Raw genomic sequence first — 20,134 nt, 5'->3', positions numbered from 1 at the left:
TGGTTTTCTACATCACTACTAGCTATTTTTGTATTGCTTTCTACATCACTACTTGCTATTTTTGCATTGTTTTCTAAAACACTACCAGCTTTTTTTGCATTATTTTCTACATCACTACTTGCTATTTTTGCATTGTTTTCTACATCACTACTTGCTATTTTTGCATTGTTTTCTACATCACTACCAGCTATTTCTGCTGTGTTTTCTACATCACTACCAGCTATTTTTGCATTGTTTTCTACATCACTAAAAGCTATTTTTGCATTGTTTTCTACATCACTACTTGCTATTTTTGCATTGTTTTCTACATCACTACCAGCTATTTTTGTATTGTTTTCTACATCACTACTTGCTATTTTTGCATTGTTTTCTACATCACTACTTGCTATTTTTGCATTGTTTTCTACATCACTACTGGCTATTTTTGCATTGTTTTCTACATCACTACCAGCTATTTTTGCATTGTTTTCTACATCACTACTGGCTATTTTTGCATTGTTTTCTACATCACTACCAGCTATTTTTGCATTGTTTTCTACATCACTACTTGCTATTTTTGCATTGTTTTCTACATCACTACTGGCTATTTTTGCATTGTTTTCTACATCACTACTGGCTATTCTTGCATTGTTTTCTACATCACTGCTGGCTATTTTTGCATTGTTTTCTACATCACTACCAGCTATTTTTGCTTTGTTTTCTACATCACTACCAGCTATTTTTGCATTGTTTTCTACATCACTACTTGCTATTTTTGCATTGTTTTCTACATCACTACTTGCTATTTTTGCATTGTTTTCTACATCACTACCAGCCATTTTTGTATTGTTTTCTACATCACTACTTGCTATTTTTGCATTGTTTTCTACATCACTACTTGCTATTTTTGCATTGTTTTCTACATCACTACTTGCTATTTTTGCATCGTTTTCTACATCACTACTTGCTATTTTTGCATTGTTTTCTACATCACTGCTGGCTATTTTTGCATTGTTTTCTACATCACTACTTGCTATTTTTGCATTGTTTTCTACATCACTACTTGCTATTTTTGAATTGTTTTCTACATCACTACTTGCTATTTTTGCATTGTTTTCTACATCACTACCAGCTATTTTTGCATTGTTTTCTACATCACTACTTGCTATTTTTGCATTGTTTTCTACATCACTACTTGCTATTTTTGCATTGTTTTCTAAAACACTGCCAGCTATTTTTGTATTGTTTTCTACATCACTACCAGCTATTTTTGCATTGTTTTCTACATCACTACCAGCTATTTTTGCATTGTTTTCTACATCACTACTTGCTATTTTTGCATTGTTTTTTACATCACTACCTGCTATTTTTGCAATGTTTTCTACATCACTACCAGCTATTTTTGCATTGTTTTCTACATCACTACTTGCTATTTTTGCATTGTTTTCTACATCACTACCAGCTATTTTTGCATTGTTTTCTACATCACTACTTCCTATTTTTGCATTGTTTTTTACATCACTACTTGCTGTTTTTGCATTGTTTTCTACATCACTACTTGCTATTTTTGCATTGTTTTCTACATCACTACTTGCTATTTTTGCATTGTTTTCTACATCACTACTGGCTATGTTTGCATTGTTTTCTACATCACTACTGGCTATTTTTGCATTTTCTACATCACTACCAGCTATTTTTGCATTGTTTTCTACATCACTACTTGCTATTTTTGCATTGTTTTCTACATCACTGCTGGCTATTTTTGCATTGTTTTCTACATCACTACTGGCTATTTTTGCATTGTTTTCTACATCACTACTGGCTATTTTTGCATTGTTTTCTACATCACTACCAGCTATTTTTGCATTGTTTTCTACATCACTACTGGCTATTTTTGCATTGTTTTCTACATCACTACTTGCTATTTTTGCATTGTTTTTTACATCACTACTTGCTATTTTTGCATTGTTTTCTACATCACTACCAGCTATTTTTGCATTGTTTTCTACATCACTACTTGCTATTTTTGCATTGTTTTCTACATCACTACTTGCTATTTTTGCATTGTTTTCTACATCACTACCAGCTATTTTTGCATTGTTTTCTACATCACAAGCTATTGTTAGCATTGTTTGCTTCTAACGCTTGCATTCATTGCTAGCACACAAGAGTTTTTTGTAGGACAACATCACTACCAGCTATTTTTGCATTGTTTTCTACATCACTACTTGCTATTTTTGAATTGTTTTCTACATCACTACTTGCTATTTTTGAATTGTTTTCTACATCACTACTTGCTATTTTTGCATTGTTTTCTACATCACTACCAGCTATTTTTGCATTGTTTTCTACATCACTACTTGCTATTTTTGCATTGTTTTCTACATCACTACCAGCTATTTTTGCATTGTTTTCTACATCACTACTTGCTATTTTTGCATTGTTTTCTACATCACTACTAGCTATTTTTGCATTGTTTTCTACATCACTACTTGCTATTTTTGCATTGTTTTCTACATCACTACCAGCTATTTTTGCATTGTTTTCTACATCACTACTTGCTATTTTTGCATTGTTTTTTACATCACTACCTGCTATTTTTGCAATGTTTTCTACATCACTACCAGCTATTTTTGCATTGTTTTCTACATCACTACTTGCTATTTTTGCATTGTTTTCTACATCACTACTGGCTATTTTTGCATTGTTTTCTACATCACTACTGGCTATTTTTGCATTGTTTTCTACATCACTACTTGCTATTTTTGCATTGTTTTCTACATCACTACCAGCTATTTTTGCTTTGTTTTCTACATCACTACCAGCTATTTTTGCATTGTTTTCTACATCACTACCAGCTATTTTTGCATTGTTTTCTACATCACTACCAGCTATTTTTGCATTGTTTTCTACATCACTACCAGCTATTTTTGCATTGTTTTCTACATCACAAGCTATTGTTAGCATTGTTTGTGTTACGATCCGCTGCCCGGATCATAGTTTGTTTATGTTTGAGTCACATGTTTTCTGCACCTTGATTTTGTTTGTGTTCAGTTGCCATGTCAACTGATTACTTTCACCTGCCTCTGGTTAGTGTTCGGGACGCGCACCTGTTGCCCGGGCACTAATCAGAGGGCTATTTAGTCTTTGCCCTGGCCTCACTTGGCCTGGCTTCCTAGTTTGTTCCCATACAACTGTTAACGACTACTTAGATTTCATGCTATGCTATTTTTTCCTGCTAGCTCCCACGCTAGTCCTTTTGTTTTGCCTTTTGTGCTACGTGCATGTCTTTTGTTTATTCATCATATGATTTATATTTAAAATAAATCATTTTCCTACCTGCAAGCTGTGTCCGAAGCCGTCTGCATCCTTGGGAGAACCACACCCGCATCACGATGCGACCCAGTCGTTTCAGTAGGAAGCCAGCAAATAACAATTCTCCCGCGGCCACCATTGAGGAGTTTGACGAAGGTACGTGGGAGGTGTTGCGAGCAATGGAAGCGGAAACTCTTCGCTATTCCCCCTCGGAGCGCCAGGACCTGATATGGGGTCCCAACGGAAAGCTGGTCCCAATCCACTCCGTTTGGCCCGAGGACATCGCCACACCCCCGCAGTACGGGACGCGTCAGCGAAGACGGAAGCCGGCCAGAAGGTCTTCCTCTCGCTGTCAAGACGCGCCGCTCCTGCAAACTCCTCCCCCGGACCGAAGCAAGCTACATGCAGCTCAAACTTCCCCTCCTCAGATGTTTGGCAACCCAATTGACCACTTTGCCAAACATTTCTCCGATTGGGCTGTCAGTCACATGGACAGCATCAACAATGACGTCATTTCATTGGCGCCCCCCAAAGAGGTAACTCCGCCCACTCCCGATGACGTCATTGAGCAAGAATTTTTTTTTCCATCTTCTGCTTCATTCAGTCAGCCACCTCCAAATGACTTTTATTCCAAGATAAAACATTATCAGGACATTTTTATTAAGTGTAAGTCTAGTCAGTCACATTCTGATTTTCAGACTCCACCTCCAGTGAATTTGGTTCCGCCCCCAGTGACTATTGCCCCACCCAATCTCAAGTGAGGAGTGATAATAGTCAATTTGGACAATTTAAAGAGGAGTATACCCCCCTCCATACCTCCCCCCACCCACCCTTGAAGACGGTTCCAAACCGCAAAGAGCGCGTCTGGTATCCGCGTCTTGAGGGGGGGGCTAGTACTGGGAACTGTGCTAGTGGGGTGGCACCATTGCGCTCAGCTAAGCCGCAACCTCCTGCACGGCCGCCGCCACCAGTTTTTCGGCGTGCTAAACCGCAACCTCCTGCACGGCCACCGTCACCAGTCTTTCAGCGTGCTAAGCCGCAACCCCCTGCACGGCCACCGCCACCAGTCTTTCGGCGTGCTAAACCGCAACCTCCTGCACGGCCACCGCCACCAGTCCTTCGGCCTGCTAAGCCACAACCGCCAGCTAGGCCACCGCCACCAGTCTTTCGGCGTGCTAAACCGCAACCTCCTGCACGGCCACCGCCACCAGTCCTTCGTCCTGCTAAGCCACAACTGCCAGCTAGGCCACCTCCAGCTGCACCTCGGCTAGCACCTGTTCCTGCACCTCGGCTGACACACCAAGCTTCGTCTCCTGTACCTCCACCACGCCAAGCTCCACCATGCCAAGTTCCTCGGCTGGTTCCCACACCAGCGCCGGCTCCAAGGCTGGTTCCCACACCAGCGCCTGCTCCAAGGCTGGTTCCCACACCAGCGCCGGCTCCAAGGCTGGTTCCCACACCAGCGCCGGCTCCAAGGCTGGTTCCCACACCAGCGCCGGCTCCAAGGCTGGTTCCCACACCAGCGCCGGCTCCACGGCTGGTTCCCACACCAGCGCCGGCTCCACGGCTGGTTCCCACACCAGCGCCGGCTCCACGGCTGGTTCCCACACCAGCGCCGGCTCCACGGCTGGTACCCACACCAGCGCCGGCTCCACGGCTGGTACCAGAACCTGCACCTGCTCCACGGCTGGTACCAGAACCTGCACCTGCTCCACGGCTGGTACCAGAACCTGCACCTGCTCCACGGCTGGTACCAGAACCTGCACCTGCTCCACGGCTGGTACCAGAACCTGCACCTGCCTCCACGGCGACGACGTCTCCTCCTGCCTCCACGGCGACGTCTCCTCCTGCCTCCACGGCGACGACGTCTCCTCCTGCCTCCACGGCGACGACGTCTCCTCCTGCCTCCACGGCGACGACGGCTCCTCCTGCCTCCACGGCGACGACGGCTCCTCCTGCCTCCACGGCGACGTCGGCTCCTCCTGCCTCCACGGCGACGTCGGCTCCTCCTGCCTCCACGGCGACGTCGGCTCCTCCTGCCTCCACGGCGACGTCGGCTCCTCCTGCCTCCACGGCGACGTCGGCTCCTCCTGCTTCCACGGCGACGTCTGCTCCTCCTGTTTCCACGGCGACGTCTGCTCTCTCCTCGTCTTCGTCTCAGCGACCTCGAGTGGTCTGGCTGCGCAAGCGGCGCTCTCGGAGGTTTGTTTATGGACGCCAGTGGCGCAAACAGCAGCGACACCCGAGACGTAGTCGTAGAACTCTCCGGCTGCTGAACTTCTGGCGCCACTCACGCCCACCTTCTCGGCAGCCACGAATGTGGCCTTTCCGTGGTCGCCCGCCTCGCCTGCGGCAGCGGCGTTCCACTCGCCGCCGCCACCTGACTCTTCCCCGGTGGATTCGGGGACACGTGGCCTGGCGACCCACCACCAAATCCTCCCTCCACCCTCCCTTGACTCTCGAACTATTTCTTGTTTTTTGGGTTCTAGTTTTATTTAGTGTCAAGGGACATCTGGAATCTGTCCTTTAAGGGGGGGGTACTGTTACGATCCGCTGCCCGGATCATAGTTTGTTTATGTTTGAGTCACGTGTTTTCAGCACCTTGATTTTGTTTGTGTTCAGTTGCCATGTCAACTGATTACTTTCACCTGCCTCTGGTTAGTGTTCGGGACGCGCACCTGTTGCCCGGGCACTAATCAGAGGGCTATTTAGTCTTTGCCCTGGCCTCACTCGGCCTGGCTTCCTAGTTTGTTCCCATACAACTGTTAACGACTACTTAGATTTCATGCTATGCTATTTTTTCCTGCTAGCTCCCACGCTAGTCCTTTTGTTTTGCCTTTTGTGCTACGTGCATGTCTTTTGTTTATTCATCATATGATTTATATTTAAAATAAATCATTTTCCTACCTGCAAGCTGTGTCCGAAGCCGTCTGCATCCTTGGGAGAACCACACCCGCATCACGATGCGACCCAGTCGTTTCAGTTTGCTTCTAACGCTTACATGCATTGCTAGCACACAAGAGTTTTTTGTAGGACAACACTTCATGTTTGTTCACATGTCAGTAGTGATGACATCATCACATTTACTGTATATTGTTTACATGTCAGCAGTGATGACATCATCACATTTACTGTATATTGTTTACATGTCAGTAGTGATGACATCATCACATTCACTGTATATTGTTTACATGTCAGTAGTGATGACACCAAATTCACTGTATATTGTTTACATGGCAGTAGTGATGATGTCACCACACGTGAGCATGTGACCTCTACCAGCCAATCAGCAAAGAAAAGTATTGATGATACAAAAAATGATAAATAAGAATATTAGTATTTTAAAAAGTAACAAGTTCTTTAGTATCCTGAAGTAAATTACATTATGAAGTATTTATTGTTAAATATGAATAGTTTTGCATTTAATTCGTGTATGCTATGTTATCATATTTATGTTTATATCATTTCATGTATTTGTTCATATATATAATTTAGTAATATTTGTGTTTCTCTATGTAATAATATTATGTAGGTTGCTGCTTCTAACATGTCATGTGTTTATTATTGGAATGATTTTGCATATAAAAATTGTATGATGTAACATAAATATATGTAATGATATTGTTAGGTATTATGAATGAGTTATTATTGATATTATTATGTATGTGATAATATTTTGATGTAACATAAATATATGTAATGATAGTATTAGGTATTATATAGTTATTGCTGATATTTATTATTATTATTTATGTGATAATATTATGATGTAACATAATTATATGTAAATATATTGTTAGGTATTATGAATGAGTTATGGTTGATATTTATTATTATTTATGTGATAATATTGTGATGTAACATAAATATATGTAAATATATTGTTAGGTATTATGAATTAGTTATTGTTGATATTTATTATTATTTATGTGATAATATTGTGATGTAACATAAATATATGTAATGGTATTGTTAGGTATTATTAATGATTTATTGTAGATATGTATTATTATGTATGTGATAATATTGTGATGTAACATAAATATATGTAATTATGAATGAGATATTGTAGATATGTATTATTATGTATGTGATAATATTTAGTGTTATTAAATAGTGTAAATAAAAAGGTTGCTCTTTGATTTAAGGACACAAGGGTGGCTTTGTTGTTGCGTCGCCATGACAACCTGCTGCCTTGTTTATTGATTATGACATTTGCTCTTTCTATTATGTTGACAAATAAAGAAAGTTTGGTTGTGTTGTAAATAAAGTAGTGACCTAAATAAGACAATGTTGTTTGTTTACCAACTTTTGTTTGTTTGTTTGTTTGTTTGTTTAGTGTGGATCCTCCTAGTTCTCATAGAAGAGAGCCTTGCTTTGGCACAAAGAACTAAAGGTGAACAATCTTCCCTTCTTCTTCTTCTTCTTCTTCTTCTTCTTCTTCTTCTTCTTCTTCTTCTTCTTCGTCTTCTTCTTTATCTTATTCCTCTTTTTCTTCCTCTTCCTCTTCCTCATTTTCTTCTTCTTCTTCCTCTTCTTCTTCTTCTTCTTTTCCCTCTTTTTCTTCCTCTTCTTCTTTTTTTCCTCTTTTCTTCTTCTTTTTCCTCTTTTTCTTCTTCTTCTTCTTCCTCTTTTTCTTCATCTTTTTCTTCTTCTTCTTCTTTTTCTTCCTCTTCTTCTTTTTCTTCCTTTTCTTCTTCTTCTTCTTCTTCTTCTTCTTCTTCTGCTTCCTCTTCTTCATCTTCCTCTTCTTTTTCGTCTTTTTCGTATTCTTCTTTTTCTTCTTTGTCTTCCTCTTCTTTTTCTTCTTTTTTTCTTTTTCTTCTTCTTCTTCTTCCTCTTTTTCTTCCTTTTCTTCCTCTTCTTCTTCTTCTTCTTTTCCTCTTTTTCTTTTTCCTCTTTTTCTTCTTCTTCTTCTTCTTCTTCTTCTTCTTCTTCTTCTTCTTCTTCTTCTTCTTCTTCTTCTTCTTCTTCTTCTTCTTCTTCCTCTTCTTCTTCTTCGTCTTCTTCTTTATCTTATTCCTCTTTTTCTTCCTCTTCTTCTTCCTCATTTTCTTCTTCTTCTTCCTCTTCTTCTTCTTCTTCTTTTCCCTCTTTTTCTTCCTCTTCTTCTTTTTTTCCTCCTTGTCTTCTTCTTTTTCCTCTTTTTCTTCTTCTTCCTCTTCTTCTTCCTCTTTTTCTTCATCTTTTTCTTCTTCTTCTTCTTTTTCTTCCTCTTCTTCTTTTTCTTCCTTTTCTTCTTCTTCTTCTTCTTCTTCTTCTTCTGCTTCCTCTTCTTCATCTTCCTCTTCTTTTTCGTCTTTTTCGTATTCTTCTTTTTCTTCTTTGTCTTCCTCTTCTTTTTCTTCTTTTTTTCTTTTTCTTCTTCTTCTTCTTTTTCGTTTTTTTCTTCTTCCTCTTTTTCTTCCTTTTCTTCCTCTTCTTCTTCTTCTTCTTTTCCTCTTTTTCTTCTTCTTCTTCTTCTTCTTCTTCATCTTCTTCTTCTTCTTCTTCTTCTTCTTCTTCTTCTTCTTCTTCTTCTTCTTCATCTTCTTCTTTATCTTATTCCTCTTTTTCTTCCTCTTCTTCTTCCTCATTTTCTTGTTCTTCTTCCTCTTCTTCTTCTTCTTTTTCCTCTTTTTCTTCCTCTTCTTCTTCTTTTTCCTCCTTTTCTTCTTCTTTTTCCTCTTTTTCTTCTTCTTCTTCCTCATCTTCTTCTTCTTCTTTTTCTTCTTCTTCTTCTTCTTCCTCTTTTTCTTCATCTTTTTCTTCATCTTTTTCTTCTTCTTCTTCTTTTTCTTCCTTTTCTTCTTCTTCTTCTTCTTCTTCTTCCTTTTCTTTGTCTTCCTCTTCTTTTTCGTCTTTTTCGTCTTCTTCTTTTTCTTCTTTGTCTTCCTCTTCTCCTTCTCACCCCTTCTTTACCCCGTCTTTCTCATCTTCATCCCCCTCATCTTCATCCTACTTCTTATCCTCATCCTTTTCTTCATCCTCCTCCTCCTTCACACCTTCATGCTTCATCCTCATCCTTTTCTTCATCCTCCTCCTCCTTCACACCTTCATGCTTCATCCTCATCCTTTTCTTCGTCCTCCTTCACACCTTCATGCTTCATCCTCATCCTTTTCTTCATCCTCCTCCTCCCTCACACCTTCATGCTTCATCCTCATCCTTTTCTTCATCCTCCTCATCCCTCACACCTTCATGCTTCATCCTCACCCATTTCCCCATCATCTCTCTTGTCGTCTTCATGTTCTTTCTTATCGCCGTCCTTCTCGTCCCCTCATCCTTCTCATTCTCATCCTCCTTCACCTTAGCCCTCTCGTCTTCGTCATCTTCCTCATCCTCATCATCCTTCTCAATCTTGTCCTTATCATTTTTCTCCTCATTCGTCTTCTCCTCATCTCTCTCATTTTCAACTTCCTTTACATCTTCCTCATCATTCTTCTTATCTTCATTATCATTGTTCCCCTCCTTCTCATCCTTCTCCTTATCTTTCTCATTCTCATCTTCATCATCCCCATGATCATCCTTCTCATCCTTCTTTTCTTCTATTTGTATTCTCACCCTCCTCATACACCTCCTTTTCTTCCACCTTCTTCCTTCCTTATCTTTCCTCTCATTCTTCTCCTCCTCTCCTCCTCATTCTTCTTCTCATTCTCATTCTTCTTCTCGTCCCCCTTCACCTTAGCTCTCTCATCTTCGTCATTCTTCTCCTCATCTTGATACTCCTCATCATTCTCCTCATTCTCCTCAATCTTATCCTCATCATTTTTCTCTTCATTATTTTTCTTCTCATTCTCATCCTCCTCATCCACCTCCTCCTCGTCCACAGTGTCCGTGGGCGAGCATGGCGTCTCCCCGCAGAGTCCCAACCAGAACGAGTGCGGCACGTGGGTGCGCAACATCAACGGCGGCGTGTTCACCTCGCCAAACTACCCCAACACGTACCCGCCCAACAAGGAGTGCGTCTACATCCTGGAAGGTGAGCTGACGCCGCGAAGGCCGGGCCGCGCGAAACAACGCTCTGCGGTAGTGTTGCTGCGGCTGGAAGTCAGGTCGTGTTGCATTCAGTGTTTCAGTGACTTCTGGACAACTTCAGTAAATGTTGGAAAAAAACATAAAATTATGAATAAATTATTTTGGGTTGGGGGAAAATTTTAGAAAAAAAATGAAGTTGTAATATTGATCATAATTGTAAGTTTTATACATAAAATGTAGTTTTTCTGGTAAAATTATTCTATTTCTATTTCTTGTTCTTTTTTTCTATTTCTTTTTCTATTAAAATTATTATTAAACTATTCCAAAATGTTTTATTATTTTAATAGAATTTTTTTTTTGGCATATATTTAGCATTTTTACAATTTATTTCTGCTGAATTTAGATTTTATTTTAATATTTTCTCATCCTCATAATAAATGCATGACTTTATGCACTTAAAATAATGACTTTTTTCTCCCGACATTGCAATTTTTGGGTGGAAAAATAATGACTTTTGTTTGTTATGTTTCAGATTTAGTATATATATATATATATATATATATATATATATATATATATATATATATATATATATATATATTCAAATAAATCTATTTATTGTATTCATGAATGACGTTTATTAAACATACATTTTTGGGTGTGAAAGAGTTTAGCTCCTGCAGACTTCACATTTTCAAGTGAATTATTTTAAGGTATATTCACAAACATTTAAAATCTGTAATATTTTTAGTATTTAGTAGTAATTTACAAATAAATAAATAAATAAAAATAAATAAAATAAAATAAAATAAATACAAATTAAAATTAAAAAATACATTAAAAAAATAAAAATATATATATATATATATTGTGGTCTGGTCTTTTTGCTGCGTCATGCATTAAGATGCTGGCCAGCAGCTCGAGATGAACTTTGAACTTTGCTGCTTCTTCATGTTTTCATGGATGAGCTGACGAGACGACATTGCGGCTCAATAACTCCCCGTGTGGACAGAGAGTGGTATGGCAGCCTGCTAAAACATGCGCACACATTCATGGTTAGATATTATTAATATTATTGCGTCATAACTCTCAGGCAGTCCAGCTTGTAAACCCTTAATTATACTTAGAATAATTTTTATAAATAAAGTAATAAAGATCATTTTTATGTGTTTATTATTGTCATGAAATAATAATTACTGTACCAATATTGTTAAACATTGTTAATAAACATGTTATTACTAAAGAGTAAATGATTAAACAGCATCAGATGGACTTTTTCAACCTGCTGGAAAACAGAACACACCCGCTCTGCCAGAGCATAAGAAACACACTTACAAACCAATAAATAAATGATTAAATACATTAATAACTAAACACTTTTAAAACATATTGTTTATTTCACTCCACTTTCCTTCAAACAATCCAGATTAGGTTTTTTTTGACACATTTTTCTTCAAATAATCCAGATTCACTTTTATATGACTCACTTTCCTTCAAACAATTCAGATTAATTTATATTTGACTCACTTTCTTTCAAACAATCCAGATTAAATTTTACTTAACTCCACTTTCTTTCAAACAATCCAGATTAAGTTTTATTTGACACATTTTTCTTCAAATAATCCAGATTACGTTTTATTTGACTCATTTTTTTTCAAACAATCCAGATTCACTTCTATTTGACTGCACTTGCCTTCAAACAATCCAGATTATGTTTTATTTGACTCCACTTTCTTTCAAACAATCCAGATTAACTTGTATTTGACTCCACTTTCCTTCAAACAATCCAGATTAAGTTTTATTTAATTCCACTTTCTTTCAAAAAATCCAGATACAATTTTATTTGACTCATTTTTCTTCAAACAATCCAGATTAAATTTTATTTGACTCCACTTTCCTTCAAACAATCCAGATTAAATTGTATTTAACTCTACTTTCCTTCAAACAATCCAGATTAAGTTTTATTTAACTCCAATTTCCTTCAAACAATCCAGATTATGTTTTATTTGACTCTACTTTCCTTCAAACAATCCAGATTAAGTTTTATTTGACTAATTTTTCTTAAAACAATCCAGATTTACTTCTAGTTGACTCCACTTTCCTTCAAACAATCCAGATTACGTTTTATTTGACTGCACTTTACTTCAAACAATCCGGATTAAGTTTTATTTGACTCCACTTTCCTTCAAACAATTCAGATTAATTTTTATTTGACTTCACTTTCCTTCAAACAATCCAGATTCACTTTTATTTGACTTCACTTTCCTTCAAACAATTCAGATTAAGTTTTATTTGACTGCACTTTACTTCAAACAATCCAGATTAACATCTATTTTACTGAATTTTCCTTCAAACAATCCAGATTAAGTTTTATTTAATTCCACTTTCTTTCAAAAAAATCCAGATTAAATTTTATTTGACTCATTTTTCTTCAAACAATCCAGATTACGTTTTATTTGACTGCACTTTACTTCAAACAATCCGGATTAAGTTTTATTTGACTCCACTTTCCTTCAAACAATTCAGATTAATTTTTATTTGACTTCACTTTCCTTCAAACAATCCAGATTCACTTTTATTTGACTTCACTTTCCTTCAAACAATTCAGATTAAGTTTTATTTGACTGCACTTTACTTCAAACAATCCAGATTAACATCTATTTTACTCAACTTTCCTTCAAACAATCCAGATTAAGTTTTATTTAATTCCACTTTCTTTCAAAAAAATCCAGATTAAATTTTATTTGACTCATTTTTCTTCAAACAATCCAGATTAAGTTTTATTTAACTCTACTTTCCTTCAAACAATCCAGATTAAGTTTTTTTTTAACTCCAATTTCCTTCAAACAATCCAGATTATGTTTTATTTGACTCTACTTTCCTTCAAACAATCCAGATTAAGTTTTATTTGACTATTTTTTTCTTCAAACAATCCAGATTTACTTCTAGTTGACTCCACTTTCCTTCAAACAATCCAGATTACGTTTTATTTGACTGCACTTTACTTCAAACAATCCGGATTAAGTTTTATTTGACTCCACTTTCCTTCAAACAATCCAGATTACGTTGTATTTAATTCCACTTTCTTTAAAACAATCCAGATTAAGTTTTATTTGACTCCACTTTCCTTCAAACAATCCAGATTAAGTTCTATTGGACTCCACTTTCATTCAAACGATCCAGATTAAATTTTACTTAACTCCACTTTCTTTCAAACAATCCAGATTAATTTTTATTTGACACATTTTCCTTCAAACAATCCAGATTCACTTTTATTTGACTCCACTTTCCTTCAAACACTCCAGATTAAGTTTTATTTAATTCCACTTTCTTTCAAACAATCCAGATTAAGTTGTATTTGACTCCACTTTCCTTCAAACAATCCAGATTAAGTTGTATTTGACTCCACTTTCCTTCAAACAATCCAGATTAAGTTCTATTGGACTCCACTTTCATTCAAACAATCCAGATTACATTTTACTTAACTCCACTTTCTTTCAAACAATCCAGATTAAGTTTGATTTAATTCCACTTTCTTTAAAACAATCCAGATTAAGTTCTATTGGACTCCACTTTCATTCAAACAATCCAGATTACATTTTACTTAACTCCACTTTCTTTCAAACAATCCAGATTAAGTTTGATTTAATTCCACTTTCCTTCAAACAATCCAGATTAAGTTCTATTGGACTCCACTTTCCTTCAAACAATCCAGATTAAGTTCTATTGGACTCCACTTTCCTTCAAACAATCCAGATTAAGTTGTATTTGACTCCACTTTCCTTCAAACAATCCAGATTAAGTTGTATTTGACTCCACTTTCCTTCAAACAATCCAGATTAAGTTCTATTGGACTCCACTTTCATTCAAACAATCCAGATTACATTTTACTTAACTCCACTTTCTTTCAAACAATCCAGATTAAGTTTGATTTAATTCCACTTTCTTTAAAACAATCCAGATTAAGTTCTATTGGACTCCACTTTCATTCAAACAATCCAGATTACATTTTACTTAACTCCACTTTCTTTCAAACAATCCAGATTAAGTTTGATTTAATTCCACTTTCCTTCAAACAATTCAGATTAAGTTGTATTGGACTCCACTTTCCTTCAAACAGTCAAACAGATACGTGCACTCTTCTTGTTGTTTACATTGTTGTTGTTTTGTTGTTGTTTTTGCTGCAGCGTTGCCGCGACAACGGATCCAGCTGGCGTTCGACAAGAATTATTACATCGAGCCGTCCTTCGAGTGTCGCTTCGACCACATCGAGATCCGCGACGGCCCCTTCGGCTTCTCGCCGCTCATGGAGCGCTTCTGTGGCGGCAAGAACCCAGACCTAATCACCTCCACCGGCCGCTTCATGTGGATCAAGTTCACCAGCGACGAGGAGCTGGAAGGACTCGGCTTCAGGATCAAGTACACCTTTGTTGCAGGTTACTTCTACTTTCTTACTTCTACTTTCTTATTTCTACTTGCTTACTTCTACTTGCTTACTTCTACTTGCTTACTTCTACTTTCTTACCTCTACTTTGATACTTCTACTTTCTTACTTCTACTTGCTTACTTCTAATTGCTTACTTCTACTTGCTTACTTCTACTTTCTTACTTCTACTTTCTTACTTCTACTTGCTTACTTCTACTTTCTTACATCTACTTTTTTACTTCTACTTTTTTACTTCTACTTGGTTACTTCTACTTGGTTACTTCTACTTTGTTACTTTCACTTTGTTACTTGTTACTCCTACTTTCCTTGAAAAAAAAATTTTACCTTGAAAAAAAAAATTACCTTGAAAATTTTTTTGTACCTTGAAAATCATTGTTTACCTTGAAAAAAAATTTTTATCTTGAAAAAAAAATTTACCTTGAAAATTTTTTTTTACCTTGAAAATTTTTTTTACCTTGAAAATCATGTTTTAACTTAAAACCTTTTTTTTTTTTTTTTTAATTTTTTTTAATTTTTTTTAAGTTTTTTTAATTTTTTTTTAATTTTTTTTAATTTTTGTAAAAATTTTAACTTTTTTTAAATTTTTTAAATTTTTTTGTACCTTGAAAATAATTTTTTACCTTGAACATTTTTTTTTACCTTGAACATTTTCTTTTACCTTGAAAATTTTTTTTTACCTTGAAAAATTTTTTTTACCTTGAAAATCATGTTTAAACTCATTTTTTTTTAATTTTTTTTAATTTTTTTTAAAATTTTTTTTAACTTTTGTAAAAATTGTAACTTTTTTTAAATTTTTTAAATTTTTTTAAATTTTTTTTCAAATTTGTTAATTTTTTTTGAATGTTTTAAATTTTTTTAATATTTTTAACTTTTTTTGAACTTTTTTTGAACTTTTTTTGAACTTTTTTTGAACTTTTTTTGAACTTTTTTTGAACTTTTTTAACTTTTTTTAAAACTTTTTTCAACTTTTTTTGAACTTTTTTTGAACTTTTTTTGAACTTTTTTTAAACTTTTTTTTAACTTTTTTTTAACTTTTTTTTAACCCTAACCCTAACCCTAACCCTAATCTTAACCCTAACCCTAACCCTAACCCTAATCTTAACCCTAACCCTAACCCTAACCCTAACCCTAATCTTAACCCTAACCCTAACCCTAACCCTAACCCTAACCCAAAAAACATGTTAATTGTTAAAATTGTTTAAAAAAATTAAAAACATTTAAAATTGTTTTAAATTGTTTTAAAAAAATTTACAAATTAAAAAAAAGTTTAAAACATTTTACAAATTAAAAAAAAAAAAAAATTAAAAAACATTTTTTTAAAATTAAAAAAATTTGAAAATCATTTTTTACCTTGAAATTTTTTTTTTACCTTGCTGCAGGTTACTCTACTTCTACTTTGTTACTTCTACTTTGTTACCTCCACTTTTCTGCAGGTTACTTATATTTTGTTTTAGATTACTTCTACCTTGTTACTTCTGCCTGTTAGTTCTACTTTGTTTTAGGTTACTTTTACTTTGTTACTTTTTACTTCTATTTTGTTGCAGGTTACTTTTACTTTGTTTTAGTTTACTTCTACTTTGTTACTTCTACTTTGTTACAGTTTACTCTACTTTTACTTTGTTACTTTTACTTTGTTACTTCTACTTTGTTCTAGTTTACTTCTACCTTGTTACTTCCACCTTGTTAGTACTACTTTGTTCTAGGCTACTTCTACTTTGTTACTTCTACCTTGTTAGTTCTACTTTGTTCTTGGTTACTTATATCTTGTTACTTCTACTTTGTTACTCTTACTTTGTTGCAAATTACTTGACTTTATTTCTACTTTGTTATAGTTTATTTCTACTTTGTTACTTCTACTTTGTTGCAGTTTACTTCTACTTTGTTCTAGTTTTCTTCTACCTTGTTACTTATACTTTGTTATTTCTACTTTATTACTTCTACTTTGTTCGAGGTTACTTCTACTTTGTTCTACTTTACTTCTACCTTGTTACTTCTACTTTGTTACTTCTACTTTATTGCAGGTTACTCTACTTTACTTCTACTTGGTTGCAGTTTACTCTACTTCTACTTGTTTGCAGGTTAATCTACTTTGTTACTTCTACTTTGTTACTTCTACTTTGTTACTTCGACTTTGTTAAAGGTTATTTCTACTTTGTTGTAGTTTACTTCTATGTTGTTACTTCTACTTTGTTACTTCGAATTTGTTGCAGGTTACTTCTACTTTACGTCTACTTTGTTACTTTTACCTTGTTACTTCGACTTTGTTGCAGGTTACTTCTACTTTACGTCTACTTTGTTACTTCTACTTTGTTGCAGGTTGCTGTACTTTACTTCTTCTTGTTTGCAGATTAATCTACATTGTTACGTCAACTTTGTTATTTCTACTTTGTTACTTTGACTTTGTTAAAGGTTACTTCTACTTTGTTGAAGTTTACTTCTATGTTGTTACTTCTACTTTGTTACTTCGACTTTGTTGCAGGTTACTTCTACTTTACGTCTACTTTGTTACTTCTACTTTGTTGCAGATTACTCTACTTTACTTCTACTTGTTTGCAGATTAATCTACATTGTTATGTCGACTTTGTTACTTTTACTTTGTTACTTTGACTTTGTTAAAGGTTACTTCTACTTTGTTGTAGTTTACTTCTATGTTGTTACTTCTACTTTGTTACTTCGACTTTGTTGCAGGTTACTTCTACCTTACGTCTACTCTGTTACTTTTACCTTGTTACTTCGACTTTGTTGCAGGTTACTTCTACTTTACGTCTACTTTGTTACTTCTACTTTGTTGCAGGTTACTGTACTTTACTTCTTCTTGTTTGCAGAATAATCTACATTGTTACGTCGACTTTGTTACTTCTACTTTGTTACTTTGACTTTGTTAAAGGTTACTTCTACTTTGTTGTAGTTTACTTCTATGTTGTTACTTCTACTTTGTTACTTCGACTTTGTTGCAGGTTACTTCTACTTTACGTCTACTTTGTTACTTTTACCTTGTTACTTCGACTTTGTTGCAGGTTACTTCTACTTTACGTCTACTTTGTTACTTCTACTTTGTTGCAGGTTGCTGTACTTTACTTCTTCTTGTTTGCAGATTAATCTACATTGTTACGTCGACTTTGTTACTTCTACTTTGTTACTTCGACTTTGTTAAAGGTTACTTCTACTTTGTTGTAGTTTACTTCCATTTTATTACTTCTACTTTGTTACTTCGACTTTGTTGCAGGTTACTTCTACTTTATGTCTACTTTGTTACTTTTACCTTGTTACTTCGACTTTGTTGCAGGTTACTGTACTGTACTTCTTGTTTGCAGGTTAATCTACTTTGTTACTTCGACTTTGTTACTTTGACTTTGTTACTTCGACTTTGTTAAAGGTTACTTCTACTTTGTTGTAGTTTACTTCTATGTTGTTACTTCTACTTTGTTACTTACTTCGACTTTGTTACTTCGACTTTGTTAAAGGATACTTCTACTTTGTTGTAGTTTACTTCTATGTTGTTACTTCTACTTTGTTACTTCGACTTTGTTGCTGGTTACTTCTACTTTACGTCCACTTTGTTACTTCTACTTTGTTGCAGATTACTCTACTTTACTTCTACTTGGTTGCAGCTTACTCTACTTCTACTTTTTTGCAGGTTAATCTACTTTGTTACTTCGACTTTGTAACTTCGACTTTGTTACTTCGACTTTGTTGCAGGTTACTTCTACTTTATGTCTACTTTGTTACTTTTACCTTGTTACTTTGACTTTGTTGCAGGTTACTGTACTTTACTTCTTCTTGTTTGCAGGTTAATCTACTTTGTTACTTCGACTTTGTTACTTTGACTTTGTTACTTCGACTTTGTTAAAGGTTACTTCTACTTTGTTGTAGTTTCCTTCTATGTTGTTACTTCTACTTTGTTACTTACTTCGACTTTGTTACTTCGACTTTGTTAAAGGATACTTCTACTTTGTTGTAGTTTACTTCTATGTTGTTACTTCTACTTTGTTACTTCGACTTTGTTGCTGGTTACTTCTACTTTACGTCCACTTTGTTACTTCTACTTTGTTGCAGGTTACTCTACTTTACTTCTACTTGGTTGCAGGTTACTCTACTTCTACTTGTTTGCAGGTTAATCTACTTTGTTACTTCTACTTTGTTACTTCGACTTTTTAACTTTGACTTTGTTAAAGGTTACTTCTACTTTGTTATAGTTTACTTTTATGTTGTTACTTCTACTTTGTAACTTCTACTTTGTTACTTCGACTTTGTTAAAGGTTACTTCTACTTTGTTGTAGTTTACTTCCATTTTGTTACTTCTACTTTGTTACTTCAACTTTGTTGCAGGTTACTTCTACTTTATGTCTACTTTGTTACTTTTACCTTGTTACTTCGACTTTGTTGCAGGTTACTGTACTTTACTTCTTCTTGTTTGCAGGTTAATCTACTTTGTTACTTCGACTTTGTTACTTTGACTTTGTTACTTCGACTTTGTTAAAGGATACTTCTACTTTGTTGTAGTTTACTTCTATGTTGTTACTTCTACTTTGTTACTTCGACTTTGTTGCAGGTTACTTCTACTTTACGTCTACTTTGTTACTTCTACTTTGTTGCAGATTACTCTACTTTACTTCTACTTGTTTGCAGGTTAATCTACTTTGTTACTTCGACTTTGTAACTTTGACTTTGTAACTTTGACTTTGTTGCAGGTTATTTCTACTTTGTTGTAGTTTACTTCTATGTTGTTACCTCTACTTTGTTACTTCGACTTTGTTGCAGGTTACTTCTACTTTACGTCTACTTTGTTCCTTTTACTTTGTTCCTTCTACTTTGTTGCAGGATACTCTGCTTTGCACCAAAAGATGAATTAATCTGCTCTTCACTTACCTGACTTTATTTCTCACACACCTTCCTAATTAAAGCCTTTTTTCCCCCTTATTTTAATCATTTATTCATACTTGTTTGTCTTGAAGTTATCTTATTCTTATTAAATATTATTATATTTATACAATTATTACATGCATACAGTATGAGTGTGTGTGTGTGTATATATATATATATATATATATATATATATAAATATATATAAATATAAATATATATATATATATATATATATATATATATAAATATAAATAAATATTTATATATATATATATATATATATATATAAATATAAATAAATATTTTTATATATATATATATATATATATATATATATATATATATATATATATATATATATATATATATATATATATATACTTACATAGGTCATGATTTATTTGATTTAAATGTATATTACACAAACACAAAATCCTGACGAGTCAAACTATATTTCCCTCTTCTTCCTCTAGACCCTGACTTCCATCTGCATGTCGGCGGACTCTTAAATCCCATCCCAGGTAAGCTTGTCAGCGACACGTTTCTTCTTGTCTTTTCATGAAGATGCAAGA

At 35.1% G+C, this 20,134-nt stretch overlaps 1 protein-coding gene across 2 annotated transcripts in view; it reads left to right on the top strand.

Annotated features, from left to right (window-relative positions):
• The window catches only part of LOC133608386 (neuropilin and tolloid-like protein 2), a 51,943-nt gene that overhangs the window by 11,000 nt on the left and 20,809 nt on the right, over positions 1–20,134 (top strand). For both annotated transcript variants that reach the window (XM_061963585.1, XM_061963586.1), the window contains exons 2-5: positions 7,634–7,690; positions 10,104–10,253; positions 14,437–14,685; positions 20,036–20,083. In XM_061963585.1, the coding sequence (XP_061819569.1) occupies positions 7,634–7,690; positions 10,104–10,253; positions 14,437–14,685; positions 20,036–20,083 (504 nt within the window). The remainder of the gene's footprint in view (positions 1–7,633; positions 7,691–10,103; positions 10,254–14,436; positions 14,686–20,035; positions 20,084–20,134) is intronic.

Source organism: Nerophis lumbriciformis, linkage group LG06, assembly GCF_033978685.3.
Source record: "Nerophis lumbriciformis linkage group LG06, RoL_Nlum_v2.1, whole genome shotgun sequence".
Lineage (NCBI taxonomy): Eukaryota > Metazoa > Chordata > Actinopteri > Syngnathiformes > Syngnathidae > Nerophis > Nerophis lumbriciformis.
Note: the sequence above shows the minus strand (reverse complement) of the source record. Positions and strands in the feature narration are given on the sequence as shown.